General features: G+C 40.5%; 1 protein-coding gene across 1 annotated transcript in view; it reads right to left on the bottom strand.

Annotated features, from left to right (window-relative positions):
- galnt9 (polypeptide N-acetylgalactosaminyltransferase 9) overlaps window positions 1-24,901 on the bottom strand; it is a 51,425-nt gene that overhangs the window by 7,298 nt on the left and 19,226 nt on the right. The window contains exons 3-7 of the mRNA XM_028996148.1: window positions 23,826-23,992; window positions 19,570-19,744; window positions 12,183-12,380; window positions 9,649-9,766; window positions 66-251 (exon numbers count right to left, since the gene is read on the bottom strand). Of these exons, the coding sequence (XP_028851981.1) occupies window positions 66-251; window positions 9,649-9,766; window positions 12,183-12,380; window positions 19,570-19,744; window positions 23,826-23,992 (844 nt within the window). The remainder of the gene's footprint in view (window positions 1-65; window positions 252-9,648; window positions 9,767-12,182; window positions 12,381-19,569; window positions 19,745-23,825; window positions 23,993-24,901) is intronic.

Genomic DNA, 24,901 nt, shown 5'->3' with positions numbered 1-24,901 from the left:
CTTATTTTGCACTGTTTACATTTGATATGGAGTCACTGACGGATGGCCTGGCATTATTCACTTACATTCATAGGTATGTTCCAGGCCATGTAAACATGGGATTTGTACTGGTCCATCCACACCTCCGCAGCCCGCAGGGCATTCCTTTTGGCGTAGTAGTCGATGTCGTTATTATATGGCTTCTTTGTGCGTTCGATATGGGCCACCCTGGCACATGGAAGAACCTCCATGCTGCCCCCGCATTGCCAGACCTAGAGTGCAGATATACACAGAAGATCACGTATCAGCCACACCCATTTCACCAGGAAAATGTGGTCTCATCAGATATTATTAATGCATTGGCATCTGTACGTTGATGTGCAGTGTGTTTTCATGATGTTGTAATTAAAGCATGCTATGGGTCATTATTTTGTGCTGAAGTAAGCAATGTATGGAATGATTAATGGATGAGTTATAAATAGGTTCCTCTAATGAGAGAAAGAGATAGTGAAACACAATTGTTTGTTTGTTTGTTTTAATTAAACTTTATCTTTCAAATTTTAACCAATTTTACCAACAGCCTTGCCCCCCACCTGTCACCCCAGGGTAAAATAATATTGTAAATGTGCCATATAAGCGAAATGAATTTGCACACATACAAAAGCAACAAAATAATAAATAAATTACATAAATATACACACACATACATACATTTATACTATACAGATATATACGGGCTCACTTTCTAAAGCACATTGGAACAACACACCCTTTGCGTATCCAACTGACTTACTATTCATCCAGAAAATATTGAACAATTCAGCACACACTGTGCTCAATGCACCACCAGCAGGGAGTAACATATGGTTGTAATAAAATCAAGAGAAGAACAAACTAACAGCAAGTTCTAAAAAAAGAATCCAAGTACTATGAATTTTGCTCGAAGACTTGTTCCTGGAATACTTCCTGGAGTTGTGACTCAGTTGTGACCTTACAAAACATAATGACCTAGAAAAAATAAAGTCCAAAGAAAAAAAAATCTACTTCTTCTTCTTTCTTAAAAGTAAGGTATATAGGCATACTGTTATGAAAATGGTCCTGGGTCAAAAAATTAATTGTGCATTATGGATTATGTTCTCACATAGGCGAGATATGAAATAACGTTATCTCAAAATGGAAGGAGCATGTCTGCCTCAACAGGCTGCTCACAGTAGGTGCTGTTCAATGAAAAAGACTTACCTTCAGAAGCTTAAAAGGTCAAGCCAGTTTAATTAAGTTGTGCAGAATGACGAGAAGAACTAATCTACACTAATTTGATTATTTCCACTTCCCACACGCATTCAAACGCACTTCCAGCATCACCACAGGCAAGGAATCTCATTTGTACTTGATTTTGTTTCTTGTGGAAGTGGTTTATGGGGAAGGACCAGCCATGTGACTTAAGGTTAGGTGGACAAATGTGACTATGCACATAATTAAAGCAAAATAATCCAAATCCAAAAACATGAACCAAAAAATCTGTCCATTAAACAGCTACATATTTATATGGAATGTATGAACAGCACAACAATTGCACATAAAGAATAGTGCACACAACGAAATGTGTCCTCTGCATTTAACCCATCACCTTGGTGAGCAGTGGGCAGCCATGACAGATGCCCACTATCTTAATATCTTCATCCGTTCATATCTCAAAACACTGCCACTATGAACTTACACAGGTATTGCATCCATATAGGTTCTGTTAATTTTATAGTATGTGCACAAAATCGACGCAAGTACGCGGGACCGCAGCTGTACGTTTGTACATATGTACGTAATTAACTGCAAGTACATTTCTGCCTTTAGTGAGCAGTGGGCAGCCATGAAAGGCGCCAAGATAGCAGTGTGTGGGAACGGTACCTTGCTGGAACCTTGGTGGCTCGGAGTTCGGACCTGCAACCTTCTGATATTTATTGTTTATTTTTTATTTACTTATTACGTTGGACACAACCTTGTGTCATGTTTGAGGATGTTTTAACATGCCGCCTTTCTCAAATCTTCAGATGTCTCAGTTGGGCATTAGCAAAACAAATCAGTCACAATGACTTGCTTTCCCTGGACACAAAAATTATAATGATGAAATGATGATTGCAACAGTGGTAAGTAGAAAACACAGTCGCCTCGCACTGGGAACAAAATTGTCATTATGCTGCCAATAGCAAATAATTGATTGGTGTAGCATCTGGACATTTTAATTCATCAAAATACATTTTGCAGAAGAGCAGCTATGAGATTGTAAAAAAGCACACAATGTATTAAAACTCAATCTGATGTTTCCTGGACATAAAGAGGCATGGCACAATAGAAGTTACAAGAATGAACATTTTCTAGTTTACAACACCAGTAGATTACTATTGCAGTAAAATGTAAATATTGGATGTAAAAATGTTACCAATTTTACAGAAAAACCCAAAATAAAAGAAGAGAGAACGAGATAGAGGAAGAGAGATAAAAGCTAGGGACCAAGCTTCAGAGAGGCAGCTTGGCCATGGAGAAACAGGGGTAGAGAGAAAAGGGAGAACCCCTTGAAGGAGGAGGAGAAGAGAAGCCATCCCACAATAGAAGACTCTTTTATACTCGGCACAATGAAATGTGACCTCTGCTTTTAACCATCACCCTTGGTGAGCAGTGGGCAGCCATGACAGGTGCCTGGGAAGCAGCATGTGGGTACGGTAGCTTCGCACAGTGGCACCCCAGTGGCACCTTGGCAGAGAGGGATTTGAACTAGCAACCTTCTGATTAGGGGGCTGCTTCCTTAACCAAGCAGGGGTCCTTAATGAAAAACAAAAGCACAAAATGCCAAAGACCTGGAATTTCCCATCTTACAAGATATGAACAAAATTATGTGCTGTTACATGCAGCTGTTTCCTATTGTTTGATCACAGAAGTTCCGTATGAAGAGGATATATAAGCAATTAGGCATGATTGGTAAAAAAAAAAAAAGTATACTAGTTTGTATATTTGATTTCACTCCGATAACAATTGATCACGTCCATGTCCGGGTTTCCTTCAGGTTCTCTGGCTTCCTCTGGCCATCCAAAGACATGCACACTAGATGAATTGGCGACTCTGACGTGGGCAGCAAGCGCAGAGGATGCGACCCCACGATCTTCGTCATGTCGAGCCAGGAACTCGGTGCTCTGCTATTATAAAGTAAAGTGAAGTGATTGTTGGCAAGGATCCCAGTGGACTGGGACGACATGGATGACGACGACGAAAGTGACGGAGATGCAAGTTGGGCGGTGGGTGCTCCGCTCATCGTGCCCGCCTACAACTGTCGGCAGGTCCATGGGTACCAAACGACCCGCCTTCCCTCTGCCCGGATGTTCCCCAGCTGAACAGCAGCACAGCACCAGCGCCCCCGCCTGCTGTAGAGAACGTCCATCCCCCTCCACGCCACACACCCACCACCATCTCCAGCCACACGCCTAGCGTGTGGGACATCCCTCTGGTCCCAGGACCCTTCAGTGGAGCAGCAGGTACATGCCAGTCTTTTATTACATCCTGTGGCATGTACTTTGCTGCTCTTCCCTCCCTTTCAGATGCGGAGAAGATCACCACCATCATCAGCATGGCAGCAGGGAGAGATGGACAGACTGAGTTTTTGGGACTTCCTGCAGAGACTGAGGGCAGAGTTCGATCAGCCAGAGCCTGAGCCAGGGATCGAACTCTGACCCTCCACCACACCCAGCGCCAGTCAGGATTCGGCCATTGCGCCGCGTTTATTTGTTTAATAATAAAATCTCTTTCCCAGAATGTCCCGCCTCTGCGCTTCCCTCCCCCGTCAGCTCGCCGTCGTGACACCCTGAGTAACAGGACTATGCAGTTCAGGATAGTGAGTGTGTAATAAGCTGACAGTAAATGTAATGGACGTTTAAGGTTTGCCTGTTTGTTCATGCCTATTATCTAAAAAAGATTCAGAATGATTATGATAATCCTCTCAATAAAATTAGTATTTGTATGACTATTTGTTTAATATTTGTATAATATGGTAATCTCACCCACACCCACATTTCTAGTTTCTCACCTGAACTGGATCTGGACCACTCCTAACTCTGAACTGATGTGAACTCAGGTAGTTTATCATGCAACACTAAAAAGGTGGACCCAAAAATATATTTTAACTGGACTAATGTGTAAACTGAGTAAGCATGCTTGGCTTTTCGCTTCTAGACTCCGTTCCGTGTGAATCTCTGATAAATCTTGAGGTCTGGTTTTTAAAATATGTTCTATTTTTCAAACCCAGCACCTGTGAACCCTACAAGCTGTGAAGAGAGGCCCATAAACACAGCAAGCATCCATCAAGTTGAGCCAATTGTCAAAAAACCTCTGCCTGGACTGACGTGTGAAATGACTGGTTTACCACGTGTGTGTAAACAGTCTTGGAGACGTGGCATCCATCTCTGTGCCAGCGTAAAACAGGGTGAGTGGTTTTAAATAAACACTTGCCTATAACCGTTACTCCCCTGAGAAGACTGCGTTCCTCAGTGCGGCGTGAAGTATGCGCCGTAACAAATTCTGGATATTAGTGGCGAAGCCGGCAGCCTGAGGGCCTGTCATCATTCCGTTCTCACTTCTGGAATGCAGAGGTAATGCAGGAGGTTGGTTGTAACGTACTGCAGCTCTCATCAGCCTGGCATCATCATCATAAAAGTAAACTCCCTTCTGTCCCTTTTCTCATCAGTTTTGACACTGACGACATGTAAAGGACACAAGACAAAATGCTGATGCTTTTTCAGGTTTGACACCTGTGTCTCAGTTCATTATGCATCATAAGGGTTGTACCAGCAGGGCGATGAGGGGGATTATCAGAAGGGTGTGCGTTGCATCATGCAGATACAGCAGGCTGGGCAAACACTCTTTTCACTTAAAGCCAAACCTTGAAAACAAACATGCAATCATTGCTCATTATAACATAGCAATACATAGTATTGCAGCGCTAAATAAAAAAACTGTTGTTAAAGTGGTCTGCCGGTCAGAATGCTAGAATTAAAGATCTGATAATCTGTCTGCATGTTTGGTATAAGAGATGGCCTTGGTCATGACTCATAGATATGCTTGAGCAGCAACCAATCATCAACCGATCACCAATCAGCAACCAATCCTTCCTTGCCTGAGACAAGCTTTTCAGCAACCTGTTAGAGCTCAAACTGGTTATACAGAACTAGGGTTTTTTGCCCACCACAATAATTAGAGTCTATGGTCATTTAACCATAACTGATTATTAGTTAGATGGAACAGAACATTGGAACAGAACATAGGAACGATGTTCCGATTCTAAAAAAATCTAAATGATAGTCATAGCTCAGACCTACATCCAACAGATCTGTTGGGTGATGTGAAAAGGGCAGCACAAGATGCCCTCACAATCTGACATGGACTGAACTGTACAGGTTATAGGTCACATTAAAGTCTGGAAAAGTCTGTAGTCTCATTGCTTTAATCACAAAAAGCTGGCATTTAAACAGGGGCATGCACCGGTGACTTAAAATCAACCTCGACATCAGTGAAGACGTCAAGGCACACCCCTCTTCAGAGTCGGCTGCCGGTTTGTGACATCAGTGAGGGAGGAAACTGCGCTCGGGTGGCTGCTTGAGGGTCCTGACTCCCACTCTACTGACCCCACTGTCCCGGAGAGCCCGGAGAAGGACACCCTCTGTTCTGTCTGTCTGTGTGTGTGCATATGCGGGTTAGGGGCTCCTGGGCAGGGAGGAAACGGGGCTGGATCCTCAGGTAGCCAGTGAGGAGGGCGGGCTTCAGTGGGTGCTGCTGCATTAATGTGCACTGATCGTTAATTACCCTGTGTTGTCCTTCTTTCAGTACCTTTGACACACGCCTTTGGGTAATTTTCATTTCGCATATGTTCCTTTTACTACCCTCAAGCCAGTTTTCTTTGTGTTTAATAAATCCTGGTTTGCACCTCAATGCCTGGATTCTGCATCTTCATCACCCCCGGACCCCGGGTCCTGACAGTGTGAACTTTACTTTACTTTACTTTACTTTATTTAGCAGACGCTTTTATCCAAAGCGACTTACAAGAGGAAGACACCAGCACTTCTCGTTCGATTTCTATAGAATATTGAGTTTACAAACTAAGAGCCCTGATAAGGCTTAGACTTGTCAGTGAAGAGCATGCTCGGAGATTGTTTGGTGCTAGACTAAGAAAAATTATAATGTATTTATACATTATAACTTGAGTAGTGCAGACTGTGCACCTCGTGGCACAGTGCATAGTCTACAGCTACTGTTTATATTTAGTTTTCATTTTGAGTTCATATTTCAGCGACCTTAGCTACTCCTCCGATGTTCAATTCGGTTTCGATTTCATCCCCAGTGGAACAGTTCACCGATACGCACTCCACAAAGAGGTGAGAAATACTGAAGTCAACCTTACAGTAAATACCTTTCAGTCCATTAACCTGAGCAAATTGATTTCAGCTTCTTAAATAATGCATGTATGGGAGGCGAGGATCAATACTTAACAGTCTCTACCATTGTAGTCTTCGCTGTGTTTTACTAGTAGCTGTTTCCTGTGTACTCATACATGATTATGTCCTCAGTTACATCTGTACAAGTGTGTAGTCATTAAGAATACACACAAAAAAAGGCCTCAGCCTCTCAGCCTCTTATCTCATTCATTGCATTTGTACATGTAAAGGTCATTTTCCTTTAGACCGAATTTGACTTGCACGGCACAATTTGTTCCGGGCGAAGTTTACCAGAGCTCTGAATGGCCTGAGTGTGCAGATGGCCGAGGCTTAATAGGCGTTTTAAAAAATAATGTTTGACTGGATTTGAGTGTGGCTATGATGACAGTTTTCTCCCTCTTAATCTAGAGAGCTGGTGTGATGGTCTTGCTCACTGTAAATCTACCGCATCTGTATCGGTGATGCTCGGAGTCTTCTATTTTAGAATATTTTGAGTTCTGCCCGGGATTTGCTGTTCTTTTTTTCCTCCTTTTTTCCATTAAGAAACAGTCCACGACTAAGATGTTAGAGCGATGGTGCTAGGAAGAACCTTTTTACAGAACGGTATGAAGAACATGTTCAATTATAAATGCTCAATAACCCTTTGCACAGTTTTAAGGGCTTCCCTGTGAAACGTTCTTGTCTAGTAAGTGGTGCTCAGGCTAATTGTTTAACGTGTTCCTGTCAATTAGGCCTTTGAGGCTAGCATCCGAGGTGCTGCATCAGCTAAAACAAGGGAGCTGCCGAACACTGAGGAGAAGCAATTGCAGAATTTTATATCTTTTCATACATGTACAGTCATGTGAGAAAATTAGGACACCCTATGAAAGCCTGTATATTTTAAAATATATTTGGACATATGTATATTTAATATCAATTTTAATGATATTGAGGGATCCAAATAATATAACTAAACAATTAAAAATTAAGAAAGGCCTTTTAAACCTTTCTGTGAAATGTAATTTAAAAAGAACGTAATTATCCTACTTAAAATCACACACAGCTGTATCACGTCAGGTGCATATGATCAGTACCTAGTTACCCAGCGTTGTAAAGGAGCCTCGCCCTGGTTAAACCTCAGATTAGTTTGGTGTGCTCCTGAATGTTGAAGTGTTGAAGTGAGCACCATGGTTAGATCTAAAGAGCTGTCTGATGCCCTCAGAAAGAAGATTGTGGCTGCTTATGAGTCTGGTAAGGGATTTAAAAAGATCTCAAAAGAGTTTGACATCAGCCATTCCACCATCGAAAAACTGTTTACAAGTGGAGGACATTCAAAACAACTGCCACCATGCCCAGGTCTGGCTGTCCAAGCAAACTGACCCCCAGAGCAGACCGTAAGATGCACAAAGAAGTCATCAAAAATCCTAAAATGTCTTCACAGGAACTACAGCAGGCTCTGGCTACTGTCAATGTGAAAGTGCATGACTCTACTATCAGAAAGAAACTACACAAGTTTGACTTTCATGGGAGGTGTGCAAGGAGGAAACATTAAGGCCAGACCGAAGTTTGCCAGAGCGAACATAGACAAAGACAATGACTTCTGGAATAATGTTATTTGGAAAGATGAGTCCAGAACAGAAGACATGTTTGGCATAAACCAAATACAGCCTTCCAAGAAAAGAACCTCATACCAACTGTAGCATGGAGGTGGCAGTATCTTGGTTTGGGAATGCTTTGCTGCAGCAGGACCTGGCCAGCTCACCATCATAGAATCCATCATGAATTCTACTGTGTATCAGAGGGTGCTTGAAGAACATGTGAAACCATCTGCAAAAAATTAAAGCTGAAGTGGAACTGGATACTGCAACATGACAATGACCCAAAGCATACCAGCAAATTCACCAAGGACTTGCTAACTAAGAAGTGGAGAGTCCTAATCAGGCTGTACATGCTAGAAAACCCTCAAACATCTCACAGCTGAAAGAATTCTGAGGAGTGGGGCAAACTTTCTTCTGATCAATGTCAGAGACTGGTAAAAGGCTACCAAAGGTGTCTCACTGAAGTTATATCAGCCAAAGGGGGCAACACTAGTTATTAGGGGATAGGGTGTCCTAACTTTTTCCTCCATTAAAATACACATTTTTGTTCATATCTTTTTTATGTGTAATTTAAAAAAAAAAAATTTAAGTGACTCAATTGTAATTAAGTCACTTTCTTTTCCAGACATACATAAAAACATGAGTGGACATTGATATGTGAACATTTCCTAAAAAAGAGCTGATTAATTAATGGGGTGTCCTAATTTTCTCACATGACTGTACATATTTGGATCACCGGAATTAGGCAACAACCCAATCAGTGTTCAAATTATTGATATTTTGCATTTCATTTGTTTTAGTAAGTTTGCAATCACATACACACACTTGAGTGTTTTAATGATTCTGATTCTAAACACAAGCTATATGGTAACCCTGCCAATGCAACACAACAGTACACATTTACAGTGACTTTTTCACTCCAACACCAAGGCCAATGTTTCCGCCAGCGGTGAAATGTTCTGCTTACTTTAATGAAAATATTTACAGGATTTAAACTGGTGCAATTTTTTTTCCAGCACAACTGTACGCCAAGCGTTAAATTCAACTGGAGAGGCCCTTTACATTTCCTGCCCTGCTGAACTTGAAAGCTCCCAGCCAAAGTCACATTGCAATTTAGCATTAAGGAGTTTACTCACCCCCGAGCAAATGCATTTCCAACTCGACGGAGCAAAGCGCTTTTAACAAACTGGAGCTTTCAACCTTCTGCAGCTCCATAAGGGTCTACAGTGTCTTCATTAAGTACAACCAGCAGGTTATAGGCATATTTGTTTAAGCTATCCTGCGTGTATATTTGAATAAAAAGCATTCGCACATTCCTAAAATGATATTGAATCCACTTCCAAATTAAAATAATTTGAATCCACTTCCAAAAAAAAATTTCAAAAATGGTTTAAAGAATGAAAATGAAAAAACAGAAACTACATTTAGATATTAACATATTACAACAAAATGGCTAAATATATTATATATCTAAGATTAGCTGTCCTCAGTAAGAGATAACCAGGGGCATTTGGAAAAACATTGGAAATGGAATATAGAAACTATGTTTCTATTCTGAATGAATAGAAATAAAAAACATTTCCTTTTTCAATCCCTGATACCACAGGAAGAAGAATACCTACCCTCATGCCAAGCTCAATATTTTCACCTCCGTATACTTCCATTCCTGGATCCAACAGGCCAATTTCCCCAAAGTATTCCCGGTTCACCACAAAGGAGCAGCCAATCATCGCCGGCGTCCTGGCCGAGTACAGAGAGAAGCATTAGTAATGATTACACTGTATGTCATGCTGCCCAGACTACAATCTGACTTCTTATATTGAGTGACATTTCTGCACATATAAATTCAAATCATGAATGGCTGTGCTCAGCGGAAGATTTAACCAGCGGCAAGTCTCTTAAGCACTGTGTGGAGGAAAAATATTTGTGTGTTTTCCCCCACAGTTTTTACATGTTGAAATTCAGAGCCTTTCTTGACGCATTGATCGATGAAAAAAATGATTGGTGTGAAGGACCTGTGTGTGTGTGTGGGTGGGGGGGCTGTCAAGTCAAGTAGTAAATTTTTATGCACATGTGAGTCCTGACCTTCCTGTATTGACAGAGCTCATAATGAAATTAGGTAACTGGCACCGAATGTCTGTTATTAAAATTGTAACTTTTAACAGTAACTATAGTGTAAGCATTGTCCCTGAGTAATGAGAAGCATTTTCTTGAGGTCAAACTATCGCTAAATATAACATTATAAAAAAAAAACTTATTACAACAACTAAATATGGCATGTGGTTTGGAATAATACCTGAAAGAACCTCTGTATTTAACACTAAAGCAGCCACATAGGTCACCAAAGGTGGAATAAGTAAAAGAAATAAATTTCTTAGGCTTCAGTGCAAGGCAAGATCTGCATGCTGCGCGGAGGTCTTTCAAAACGTATTAACAAGATTGTCTGGGCACATATAACCTTAAACTAAATTCAGCAAATATGAAGTGTCTTTGTGAAAAATGGCAATAACCACCGGTATTCATTTTTCTTGCCACTGTAGTATTTCACCAATGTCTGCTGCTGAAATGACCCTGCCAATATTTTTGGTCGCGTTTTGTATGTCTGACAAGCCCACACAGTTCTTGTGAGTGAAATAATACACTCACAGACTCTTTACACACTCTGAGTCTTCTAGTCATCATATAATATAATATTTATAATAATATAATTTCTGAAAGGACACTCAAAATATTTTGAGAGCTCTATAATGTTGATGTATAAAATCTTAAGCAAGCCTAAATTAGGGCTGTGTGATATGGCATATATTTCATATTGCGATATAAATTTATTATCTGGGCAATTCTACTGAAAGTGGACTTTCTGTCACACGTCAAGGCCATTGAAATACCGCATATTTATATGATGAGAATGATTATATACAGTATTAGGATTTTCTGTACTCATCTGCAGATTTTACACTAAAAATATTATCATAAAAATTAATTTTGTGATTTTTAAAACCATAATGAGTTATTTGCACGAAGCACGAAACAGGCTGGGATGCAACTGGTCATTTCCATGGGCGCTCTCAGTACCCAGTCGGTACCACTTGCTCGATTGGTGTCAGACACACATGCTGAATTTAGTAAAAGTGTGTAAGTGTGAAGAGACTGCCGGATTACTGACAGACTGAAGGCTTTTATTTATTGGGTTTGCAGAATTTTAAGATCTTTAAACTATAGATGTAAGGCATACTAGTCATTTTAATAATATTTAAGGCCTTCCTTTTTTTAGAAACCCTGACATGCGCTCTGTGCTCTTGAACAAAATGAATGGCTTGTGCTGCAAGTAGGCGTGGTTTCGCACAGTTGATGCAACTTTGTAATTTTTGCGAGGAGCAGATATTTCTGTGGTAGGCCGGATCAAAATCAAAATCTCTCCCATTGGCCAAATTTATATGTCATATCATTAATACTGCTGAAATGCTGGTAAGTTATACAAAATGTTTAAGACTCATTACATCTCTCTGAAGGTCCTACTATTTTAAACATCTTGTAAGACACACTGCAGCTATCTGTGGCAGCGTCCATCTATTTAAGTCGCACCACCACCGGTACCTGCCAATAATAACAGCGTTGCTGACAGCAGGAGATCTGGCCGTTTCAGCGAGCCAGGGAAGAACAGAATGCTGCTGATGTCACCTTTGGATTACCCATCTATGGTCTCTCATTCTTGATAGGAGCTGGTTTCGACACTATTTTGTCCTTGTTTTTGTTAGAAAAACAATTGCTTTGTCCATTAAATTAATATCAGACTGATGAAACATCCTGTAAAGACATTGTTACATTGTTGTAAATGGCTATTGTAGGTGCAATTGGCTGCATTATATCTGCAAAAGTACCGTCCCCACACACTGCTCCCTGGGCGACTGCCATGCCTGCCCACTGCTCACCAAGGGTGATGGATAAAAGCAGAGGACACATTTAGTTGTGTCACAGTGTGCTGTGTTGTGTATCACAATGACAATCACTTCACTTTCATATAATGATAAGAGACAAAGAAAAAGAAAGATCCAAAGGGCTTTCGTCTGGGCTTTAAAATATTAATCTGTCATCTGTCATACTCTGTGCCATTTATATTTAATAGGTACACTCATGTGGGAGGGGGAAAGCTCACCTAATCGGGGCTGTTTCATCACCCTTGTCGAGCCAGTCCTGGGGGGGGATGATGTACATGCACCACAGGCCCCAGTTGTAGCCATGAGCAGCGTTGGCATATTGCTGCACCTCAAAAGTGTTGAACTTGATGTTGTCGATAGCTGGGAGGATGATCCGGGTGTGATCTTCCTTGATTCTGGTCAGTATGGGCTCCGCCCTTCACAAAAAAAGAATATATACTGTAAAACTAAGATTTTTTAAAATAAATTTATGCAGACATTTTGAGCAGTTACAGCGAGCAAAATATTGAATATGTCACCTAAGTGTTTCTAATTGTGAAATTGTCACCCAATCCACACATGCAAAAAATCAAACCATAGATGTCCACAAATTATATATAATAAAATGTATTGAACGCAGTTGCTGAAATGTACTTAATACTTCATACAAAAGCCTTTGTGAAGACACCTCCTGTATGGAGATGCATGCATTGCTGAGGTGTGGTTTTGGCCCATCCTTCCACACAGACCGTCTTCAAATCCTGAATGGTCTGTATGAGCTCTGAGATTTTTATAGATTTTCTATAGGATTCAAGTGAGGTGATTGGCTGGTTCTACTTAGAGAAGCTCTCAGTTGACCATTACAGCTCCATTGCCATAATCCTAAGCAGAAATAAAGGGTAGCAGTGAGTACTAAAAACTCTAAAAAGTGGTACACGATGAACTCATATTAGGTAGGTTAATATGCATCCACAGTTAAGATATTTCCCCAAAAGACATTTGTGCTTTCCCCTGACATTTGTGCTTTTGTTATGGCCAACACACACCCAGCCCGCCAGAGAGCGCCAGACCAGCCAGAAAGACCACGACCCGGAAGAGGAAACGGAAGCGTGCAGCGCCGTCTTCCTATTCTCTTCTGCCCCGGTAATCCCCACAGACCTCGACTTCCCTTCCCGCCGCACTGCAGCGCGTCCACTGCTTCCTCCACGTCCCCATCCCCCGCCAGTCTCTCCCTCACAGACCAAACACCCCCGATCCTCCTCCCCAGCCCCTAGCATGTCTGCAAATGCGTCACAAAACTCACCCTGTGACTGCTTTTTTACAGAGCAGTCCATCACTGAGTGGTTTGAAGGTGTCCTCTGCCAATCGTGTCCCTGGCGGCTAGTTTTTATGTGTTGTAAAATGTTGGTATAAGCAGGGAAAATAGTGTTCTTATGGAAAATGTAAAAAAAAAAAAAGGTAATTATGCAAAATAATCATCTGATTGTCCAGCATGGATTATACAGTTATTTCCAACAGCAAGGGCCAGGAGATAAATTCACTTCCTAGGCCACACAGGCAGTGTGTGGGGAAAGCTGATGATTGCATTGGCTGAATGGATTTTCACTCTGTTACTCTGGTAGGGAGTGAGATGTCATCTGTACACAGTGCAAACTGGCTTTTTTAAATGGGCTAACTGAGCCAGACTACTCAGTGTGAGTGGATGGAATGAGCGAATGTTGCCAGCTTCCTTTTGTTTCCTTTCTGGTTCCTCTTGTTAAATTTTATCCAAAAACACATCTATGTATAAAACATTATACACACACACACACACACACACACACACACACACACTTATAGTAGGGCTGTAACAGCATGTGTATTTGTACCGAGCTGTCATGGTATGGGGTTCACAGTTTGGTATTCGCTATCATAGAACGACAGCACTGAAGATTGATTAACGTAACCCAGAACCAATATTACACAGTACGGATACGTTGAACTGCAGCTTTAAGCTGCAGGCTGAACAGCATGAGCAGATATATTACTGGACTGAAGACATACTGTACCGACTTCAAAAACGAGGTAAGTACTGAACCGTGATACTTATATAAAGAATATGGTAACACCTGCACAAACACATCAAGTGGGGTCCAAACCCCATGATAAGGAAATCAATAAGAGAAAAATATTGATGCATGATTAATAATACAATGTGTTGCACCATGTGGTTGTATGTACAAGAAATGTGTTAATTTATTAATTCTGTAGGCTGTATGAGGTTTCAAGAACCTGAATATGATTTATAGCACGTCAATAAGCAAGCTTGCTATGTACTTAGAATAGCTAATGATACACACTGACTGATCTGACATGTTTCTTGGTGGGTCTGGTGTGAGTTATGCTTACCAGTGTGAGTTATGCTTACCAAAAAGGTATGTTTTTAATTTCTATTCAGTCATAGCACTGGTCACATGGCATGGAAAAAGGACGCACTTGCTAACAATACATGACACATAAACGTGGACTAGGCATTACATACATTTAGGTACATTTAGAGACAGCAGATGATATTAGGAAATCGGGAGCACACAGATGCACAATACAAACTCCGGTCTGGAATGCGGCCCGGGAGCCCCTCCCAATGTCCTGACAAATTCCTTTATTTGAAATTTTTTCAAGATGAACTGTAGTAATCCATCCATCGCAAAGTATACACATCAGTAACATAGCATACGATGAAATGATATATGACAATTATGTTCAATACAGTCAAGCATAGTGGTGAAAGCATCACTGCTGGCTGAGGTACTGGGAACACACTCCATTTTGGCACGCAACCTGCTATCCTTTGCCAGGAAACTGAAGTGATTTCACTCATCCAAATGCCAATGATCCAACGTGCACAGCCAACTAAACTGAATGGATAGTTTAAGAAAAGCCACATCAATGTCCTGGTATGAGGCTGACAGAGCCTCAACCTTAAACACAGAGAAAAGCAGTGGGGTGAGCGGAAGGGACAATGACCAGCAGACACGGTCACAATCATGCTGAGCTATAAACCTAATACAAATAAATACTATGCCATGCTATTACAATCCTTTCTGTCATTTCCAATTTGATTGGTAAGAGTGCTGGTATTAAAGGTAGAGGCTCAATAGTCTACATGTGAAATTAGAGGCTATGAAAGCATTTTAAATATAAAATCTACACAAAAAGATGTCATCAAGACAAGAAATATCCACACAGCCATCTGAAATCAATCGACAGGTAAACTGTTCACTTTTTATGATAAGAGTAATAAATCCCAATCTCAGAACTGTGTCTCATCTCTGGACGTCGGCCTGCTATCTGCCTGAAATGCAGTCCTTTGAGATTACAAGTCTATTTTTTAAGACCAGTGAAATTCTGGAAGGCTTCTCACATGAGGCTTTATCAGATAATGGGATCGAGCTTCATTCACCACCATGCTGAAGGAGTGCTAACCCCAGCTGTTCAGAATGAAAGACTCTGAGTAGGTTCTTCTGTACAGTTAAAGCAGTTTTCCATGAACCCCCTTTCCAAGATTTTAAAAATGGCCATGTTACTGAATTTATAATTATACAACTATAATCGTGAGATAAAATGTGTATTGGTATGGAACTGCCAACCTAAATTAGCAGTTTGTTGTGCTTGGACTAGCTTCTTCCCTCAGCATATGGAAAATGTGTCACGACCGAGGCGAAAGCGGATGGACGGCAAAAGGTTAAACATAAAAGAGAGTTTACTGGGACAAATGGAGTAGTTATACTACTTCGCTGGACTGTTCTTAATTCCAGCCTCCGTCTCATGTCGTCTTCAGCTGGAAATTTAAAATAATAAAATATATTTGTAGATAAAGGATAAATTACTGAATAACAATGATAAAAATGTTATTTTAAAAAGGGGATTTAGCAGCCTAGTGGGTAACACAACTTCCTATAAACCATCACAAAGACCCAGGTTCAAACGCCACTTACTACCACTGTGTCCCTGAGCAAGAAACGTAACCCTGAGTGTCTCCATTGGGACTGTCCCTGTAACTACTGACTGTAAGTCATTCTGGATAAAGGCGTCTGATAAATGTTGTGAATGTAAATGAAATGTCCTGGGCTGTATGTAAATATGACAAGCTCTTTATAACTTAACAACTTGTTTTATTTTGGAAAATTCTAGTTAAATAAGTAGAAACCTTTCTCCTATTTCTATATAGTTTATAGATAATTCCATCCTGTCCATTGAAAGGCTTCAGATTTGTGTGATTTGAATGCAGGTCTTGAATGTAGGGTGGTAACCCTTCTACTGCTAATTGTTCAATTTTCTCCCTGAAAAAAGCTTTGCACTACAGGCTTTTAATGTATTTTCAGATCTGCACAGCTTGGAACACAAAGATATGTAGCAAATATATCATGCAGAAAGAAAAGACTAACACCAGTTATAACAAACACAGAAATAAAGAAAATGGTTCACGGCCTTGAACAGCATGATTTCTCAGCTTCATTGTTAGAACTAAGATATGGCATTGTGCTCAGGCCTTGGACGTTCAAATCTATGAATACTCATTTCAACATTTTTTTATTCCTCAGCAGGAGCATTTTGTGGTATAAATAAATTACACCAAGGCCAGGTAGTGGATTTAGAAGTGCATTTTCTGGTCCTGAATCAGGGGAAATATGAGGTCAGAAAGTTACAGAATGCTACGCAAACTTCAAAGGCTCCGCGGCCCTGAACTGTGCATTTCATTACAAGTTGCGGTGCAGGCTGGCCTCTTATCTCGCTCCTGCACTCCGCAGGCACACTGCTACCATTACTCATTGCTGGCCTGAGATTGCAGAATTCCAAAACCCAATAAATATTTATCTTAGGCTGCCTCGTGGACTGCTGTTCAAGAGACAGGGACACCATTATAGTGCCTCACGTTAATAGTAGCTACTCATTTGTGGGGCTAATTCTCCTAATGGAGTCCCCTAAAAGTCCTACATTTCTGAACAGGAGAGCAAATTTGATTAAGGATGTACGTTCTAATTAGCCAGAATATGGTACACGTTTTCTGTGTGGCAGAATACAAGGACATAATTAAATGTTATGGGAAACATTAGCACAAAACTCCAATCATATTTTTTTTTATCACTACTGTCAGTGTTAACACATTAATGCTGGTGATTAATCTAGAAACCTTAGAAAACAGCCTTTTCATAACTAAGAGTGAATATTGATGCAGAATATTTTCCAATGCAGAATATTTCTGTTGTAGACTTGATGTGACTTGTTTGTGCGTAATTAAGTAATTCAAATACTAACTTATTCTTATTTTTCTTTTTACACGATGAAAAGATATGACAAAAGTTGTTAAACACAAACCTTTCAGTGAAATGTATGCTGCTTATGACAGTTTCAGCCCTCAATTTCAATTTACTGTTGGTAAGGTTCTTTCTGTTATTTCTGTGTCACATTTAACAAAAATGATAAAAGCCAGCAACCTAGTCATTTTCACAATAGCAAAAAAAACAAACAAACAAACGTATTTCCTTTTTTCTTTCAAGAAATTCAGGCCAAATGGAATTCTATATCTACCGTATGACACAGAACAAAATCTTTATTCATGACAACACCATATGCTCTCAAGTGCAAAACCGGGCAGGCGAGTAGAGCTGTCTCCTTGCACTAGAATCTCCAACAAGGTCACTCAATAGACGGAACCATCCATCTCACTTATCACTGACTGTGACAGAGTGCATTATAATAATATGAGAAACTGAATGTTTTTTTATAAACCTTATGAATATATTTATGATGGCGGTTAACTCGGCTGCTATACAGAGATGGTGCAGATTCTCAATTTTATATTATTCCAATAATCTGATAATAACATTTGTGGAATACGAGGATTTGACATGAATGAAATAATGTAATGAAGAATATATTCTATTCAAATCATGTACACTGGTTAGCTGCAGCATTAAAACTTATATTGTGGAGGCTGCCCTTCAAAACACCTCTGACCTCTCAAAGCATGACCCCTGATGGACCATTGCAGTGTGATGTTATCATACATATCGTACATTAGGGAACAAAATATCTAGTCTGCTGGTCTAATCATGAAGGTAAGTGCCTTCCTTGGGTAAACAACACAGACCATCCCAGCTATCTACATGATTTAACAGGACATACTCATCTACTGAGGGAGAAAGATTCTGCGCCTTGTTTTGTCACGTTGTAAGCCACCGTGTTTTTCTCTGTCTCTCCTTTTGAAGCATTTCACAAAGAAAGCACAATTTCAGGCAGCCAGTCACTCAGTAATCATGTGAATTCTCATCTGAAGCGGAATAATCACGCGTATTATCAAGCGTAAACGACCTCTTGAGCTGCTACATTTCTGTTTCAAGTCTAAATTACTTAGCCTGTTAAAAATTAGAAAGAATTTTTGTGGAAGTAATTCAGTGGTGCGTAGCACAAACATTGAGGTGATGTCTGATAGGAATTTATGCTTAAATAATGTTTGGAAGAATTGTTATTTATCTACTCATTATGTAGTCTACTGGGATAGATTGAGACTATTAGAATAGGACACCTACTCTTTAGTGGGATATCAATTTGTTGAGGACTTGTACTCGGGCTCTAAAACACTGTATTTAACGCTGAACATAATGGCAGTTCATGGGGAGTCAAATATATCCAGAGGCAGTACTCATCGGGAATGATTCTAGAACCAGCATATATTATTTATACATGTGAATTGACATATACATGACAAATGGATATGTATAATTATTTTAATTCATTTTATAGGTCAACACGGAGGTTAGTGCTGTGGTTTCATGTCTCCATATTTCGGGCTTGGTCTTGGCTTTATGTGTGTGGAGTTTGAATGCTTTCCCCACATTGGCGTGGTTTTCCACCAGGTGCTCTGGTTTCCTCCCACTGCCAAAATTCATGCAGAGTAGGTGATTCTAAATTGCCATAGGTGTGAGTGTGTGAGTGATTGGTGTGTGCAACCTGCAGTCGGCTGGCACCCAGCCCGGGATGTGCTCTTGCCCTGTGCCCGATGACGCAGGATAGACTCTGGCACCTGTGACCCAAATGTGGATCAAGCAGTTACTAAAAGTGAGTGAGAGTGAGTTTATTACATTATATTATACTATTACTCCCACGCTTAATGGCTTGTTAGTGTGTTTTGTAGCAAATGTACTACGATGGGATGAAATGCATGATAACATCAAACACCATATCAAGACCATATACATATTACATTCATACATTATGAATATTACCAATTTTTTGGTGGAGCTTTTAGGATTTGTAATAATATAAGACAGGAATACAATTAGAATAAGAAAATATTTGCTCCTTTAGAACATGAGCATACATCAATGTCATACTTGTTTTTTAGTACACAAGTAAGTCACTTTGAACCCTCTCGCTCTTTAAAATGAGCCTCCCTGTCCTTCATTGGGTATTAACTGAGTGCAGTAAACACATGGCAGGCGAGGACACATGCCTGGAGGAGACTGATAAGTGATTAAGGTTCTTTTAGGATTTACAGGAATGCCTTTACTTTTATCCATAAGACAAAAAAACAAAACAGCTTCACTGTTTGAGCTCATAGTGAATGTGGTGGAGGGCACTCACCACGCTGTGTTGAACTCAACGTGTGCATCGAAGAAACCCACGACTGGCGCAGTCGCTGCATTCCACCCATGTATCCTAGCCCGGATTAAGCCTTCCCTCTTAGTATTGCGCACAATCTTCACCAGACCTGGGTATCGTTTGTTCACATACTGGTCCAGGTTAAACTTCAATTCCACTGTAGGTACAAAAAGAACATTAAAATATTGATTATTTACTATGCATATAGCATGTAAGCCATAGTCAGTTTATAATGTTTTACCATCTTGTTTAGCCATCTTAATGTATGTCTTTGCAGAAAATTCTAAGACCGGCTGAAACCAGCTAATAACAGCTACTGCTTTAAACTGGCTGTCCTCCATCAGTTATCGGTTGTGGCTTCACACCTTTCAGCTCCGACTCAAGCTGGTTACAGGAATGTGAGATGAAGAATCTACTGACTGAGGAAAGTTTAAAGCCTGAAATGTCTGAATATGATTGCAAATGTGGTTTCATACTATTTGGTCATCTTTCTATACCTGTTTTTTGGCAGGGATGTCAGAAAATGAGACAGAAACAGGACACACCATGGATTTTGTTCCATCTTTAGGAAATGAGCATTCATCAGTGTCCGCCTCATTTGTGTTTTTGGACACAAGCTAGTAATTCTGAGCCCACTTTGTCTTTCAAATAAGCCTCGTTGTCCTTCATTGGGCATTAACTGAGTGCAGTAAACAAATGCCTGGAGGAGATTGATAAGTGTTTGAGGATCCCCCTCCAGGTTGCTGAGTGCTCTACTTTCCATGGGGGGTGAATAATAAGGATGCTTGCTGCGCTCCGTTTCCTAAATGCTGGGGTGCGGGATTTGGCGGCAGCTCCACACATAAATCAGTTCAGGAGAGATAGCTGACATCGTTTATATCTTTCATGGGGAAGATGCTGTGGTGGGGAAATTCCTCTCTCCCGCTCTCCTTCTCGAAGCGTGTGTGATCATGTGTGCCTGTAAACATTCCTGCAGTTCACTAGTAATGGCAACATTTATCCAGCGGAATACAGAAATGAAACCTGCTGACAGATGTAAATGCACAGGTCTGCATCTGTGAACAAATCTTAAAATGAACTACAGTGCACACAAAAATGCAGAGCAAACAACGAATCAGTCAGTGAAACAAATATTCCGTCTTGCTGTGAAGAAGAAAATATATACCTGGCTGGACTGTTTGCGCAATAGTAGATTATGAGAAAAACATGACGAAATAAAATATATGGGTTATCAACCAGCATTTTAGTTCATTGATATTCTTTTAGGCAGCAATGTATTACATTACATTAAGTTTAAATGAGATGATAAGGGGTGGTTGTAGCTTTGTAACACACTTGTCTATAAAACAGAGGACCACAAAGTCCCAGGTTCAAAACCCCAATTACTACCAGTGTGTCCCTGAGCAGGACACATAACCCTGTGTCTCCAGGGGGACTGTCCTTGTAACTACTGATTGTAAGTGGATAAGGTTGTCTGATAAATACAATCTTTAGGAAATGCAATGTAAATAACCTTCTGGTGAGTGTTTAAAATGTGTAGGACCTGTAAATTAGGTTTACATTAATTGGAGAACTTTTTTTTGTAGCTCTATATAGTCGTGTTTTCTGATATGATAGACTTTTTTTATGGATGCATGAAAAAGACATGAGTCAAAAAGCCTCCTGTTTACAGTATTGATTAAGAGCTCACAGTTATTTTATGTAGCAATGTTTATGATGGCCTTTATACAGGGCTGAAAGCCCCAACCAGCCACAACCATCTGGATACATGATTCTGCATAAAAATACTCAATACTCAATAAAATGACATGAAGTTGAATGTTGTGCATTTTTAAATGCTCCATTAAAAGTGCACCATATAGCAGCCATAGTTTGATTTATTATGCATGGGGGAGTCTTGCCGTACCCCTAGCGATTTCACACACTACATGTTAAATGAGACAGGACAAGCTCGGGCAGGGAGAAAAGGTCAAGCAGACAGCCCTGCATGTTAATAGGTTGTCAGCAAAGAACGGCTTCCATGTCAGCAGAAAAAATTAACATTACTGGCAACAATTGCAAGCAAAAATTGACCAGAGCTGCTGTTTTTCCAATTGCAATGATTTCATAATGGGCTGTACTACAGTGGCAATGGAGATATTTCACATGCAAATAGTTTGTTGTGAAAAAGGGTCGGTGACTTTCTTTGAGACACAAACAAGAAGACTTGTTGACTTGGAAGGTCAGTGACTTTGCATCACAACCGGTTTTATTTTATTCTAACATTACAACATTTAACAGCTTAATTAAATGTGACAAAATGCTGTTTCAAAACTATTGCTGATGCTTACACTGCTGTACAGAGTTTCCTCTCAAATATTCTATTTAAATATTCCATTGGAGCCATAACAATAGAACTATATAAAGTGATCTTGCAGGATGTGGCCCGCGAGCTTGACACCCCTGGAACAGGGGACAAATCAAAATTCACAATATTTCGGGATGTCCGGGACAATTCGGGACAGTTGGCAGCCCTATGCAGGATATTTGATGAAACATGAAACATAAGGAGTCTATCCTGCCTTTCAAGGAAAAAAAGCCACGCTCACCCATTGTCCACATAATCTAGAAGAAGATGGGATTCTTCAGACTGGTCTGAGCTCTTCAGACTTTTGTTCAATGCTGCAATGGCCAGTTATGATGCTCACATGCCCGTTGTGCTTTTGACACACCCAGCTGTGATGCACCACGTGTTCTGACTCCTTTATACAATGACTGGTGTTCATGTTTCCAGCAATGATGTAGCTGCTGTAGCCACTTTTCACTTCATGCATTAATGGCCCTTCAGTGGCCTTGACCTGGTTGCCAGTCCTCTACCACTGCAATGGTCCCAAAAATCTATGTCCATATGCTTATTCATTCTCCTGCTGCCAGCACATCATCTGCTAACTTGCCACAGGATTTACCTGTCATTGGTTTTAATGCAGTTAGCATACTGAATCTATGTATCTACAGGTGAATAGACAAATAACAAAGATCATCACAGCAAAGTTGTCTACGATGGTAGATGCTCTCTCTTATAGTCTAGAATAGTATTAACCATGTTGAATCTGATTTCCAGTCCAAAAGGTCTCCACTGCGACTTGGTAAGTGCCAGCACTGACTATTGCATTGTCCTTCTTCAAGCTTCCTTCTAGCTGCTTTCTCCACCTGTGGGGAAACAAGGGCTTGTCTGATGCCAAATGATGGTGCGCCAAATGTCGGCTGGAAAGTAGTTCATTTTGGCTCCTTTGAAAAAAAAAGCAGGCTTTAGGAGCCTGGCTGGCAGGCACAGGTCACGCAGGCGTGACGGCAACAGAAAGAAACGTATGGCTTTTATCGCCGCACTGATGGAACGCGATGGTTAGCCTGAGGACAATCGTGCATCGGCTATTTTTAAACTTGTAGCTACATTCTCAAGTACTTCCCCAAGAGCTCTTTGGCCCGGTGTATCACTTCACTCCAGGTCTGCAGTACACAAATACCACCTCTCTGCCACCTCTATCATTTTATCTTTCTCTTTCTTCCACTATAGATTGAATGTTCTGTTAAATTAAGCTCTTTAAGCGGCATGTTGTATCTTTAAGGTTGTGTAATCCACCAAATTTCACACTTTTGATTTGAATTTAGAATTTATTGATTTCATGTGATAGATCTGAGATTATGATATAAGACACTGGCTGAGCAATATACTTTTTATGTTGATTGGGCATCAAACCGTTTCCCCTCCACACAAAAGAGCCACATGGAGACCACTTTTCTGGTATTATGTGCCATCCTACCATTAAGTCGCATCAGCTGGGCAGACAGCGTGTACCTCTTTTGTGTAAAACTGGGTTATGGTGCATGAACAACTCCCACTACCTCTGTTCACTACATGCCGAAGTCCAGAAAAGACTGGTTGTAGAATTATAATACATAAAGTGCACAGCATATGAAAAAGAATGGCCTAGTTTCATGACTGCTCTGATATAATACAGTAAAATCTAAACCTATTTACAATATGTTAGGTGTACTTCTGCTAAAAAAATAAAGTAATTGAGACATGTCAACCTTTTTGATAGAAATCAACTTTTTATGCATTAAAATAACATCTAAATGATACTAAACTATGTCCAGACAATTATGTAAATCACTGTGATAGATGGAAATATCTGAATGAATGTAGTGAGTCCCATTATCAGTAACAATTATACTTGATGGAATTCCAGCAGTCTTACCACTGTCGCTGTTGTCATCCACCAAAATGATCTCCTTTAGCAGATGAGCTGGTGTGTGGTTAACCACACTGTGGACGGACCGCAGTATGACCGACAGCGCTTCATTCACAAAAATGAAGACCACAGAAATCTGAGGGAGGTTGTCAGGATAGGTCATCTGCTTGCACCTGCAACAAGAGAAATCTGCTGTCAGGTTGTGTACATGTGTAAAGCCTTTTTGGACAACTGTTAGTAAAGAACACATTAATCACATTTTTTTGACAATACAACCCTATCCACTGATTGTATCCATCTGAAGAGTGCCATGGCGACCGGGGCTGCAGCTCCCTGATTGGAATCCGATCCCATGTTTCTGTTTTCAACGACCCATTTAATAGAATGAACAGTCCATTACTTTGGCCCCAGTGCCCGGATCATGGGGCACAAAGCACGAAAATGTGGGCATTCATTGTAATCTTTTTCAGCAGCCACGACCAAATCAGCTTTTTTTCTGGCCAATCAGATTGACTGACATTACAAAAAGAAAAAGGGCCTTCACGCACTATAACAGCTGCCAGGATTCCTATGGCAACCATAAGCACTTGAGCAACATCTCCTTGAAAACCCCTCCCCACCATTCAGACAATAATATAGCCACAATCCCTGAGGGCTTTGCTTGCTGTGCTTTCGCTCTAATAGGGATTCTGTAGCCAGTACAGTTGTGGTTTTCTATTTTTTGCGACACTGTGTGTTCCAGCGCTTCACTTGGGTGACATTTAGGGACAGAAATAGGGCCGCTCTTTAAAAAAAAAATCAAATACTGCCAGAAAATGTTATAAACTAGACTGAAAACCATAACAAAGAGGCACTTTCACAATAGAACTGGCCTGAAGCGCAGTCTATATATTGATTTTGGCCAACATGGAGCCTGTTTCCCAATATTGATGTGATGCAACATAAAACTCTTTGTTGCCGCACATACCATGTATAAATAGCTCCTGTTATATTACACACAGACAGAAAAAAAACATGGATTCTGCAGATGTTTTCACAGGAGGAAACCAGAGACATCACTACTGGCATTAAACTATAAGGAA

This window comes from Denticeps clupeoides, chromosome 11 (genome assembly GCF_900700375.1).
Source record: "Denticeps clupeoides chromosome 11, fDenClu1.1, whole genome shotgun sequence".
Classification (NCBI taxonomy): Eukaryota; Metazoa; Chordata; class Actinopteri; order Clupeiformes; family Denticipitidae; genus Denticeps; species Denticeps clupeoides.
This window is presented reverse-complemented; position numbering and strand designations above follow the sequence as displayed.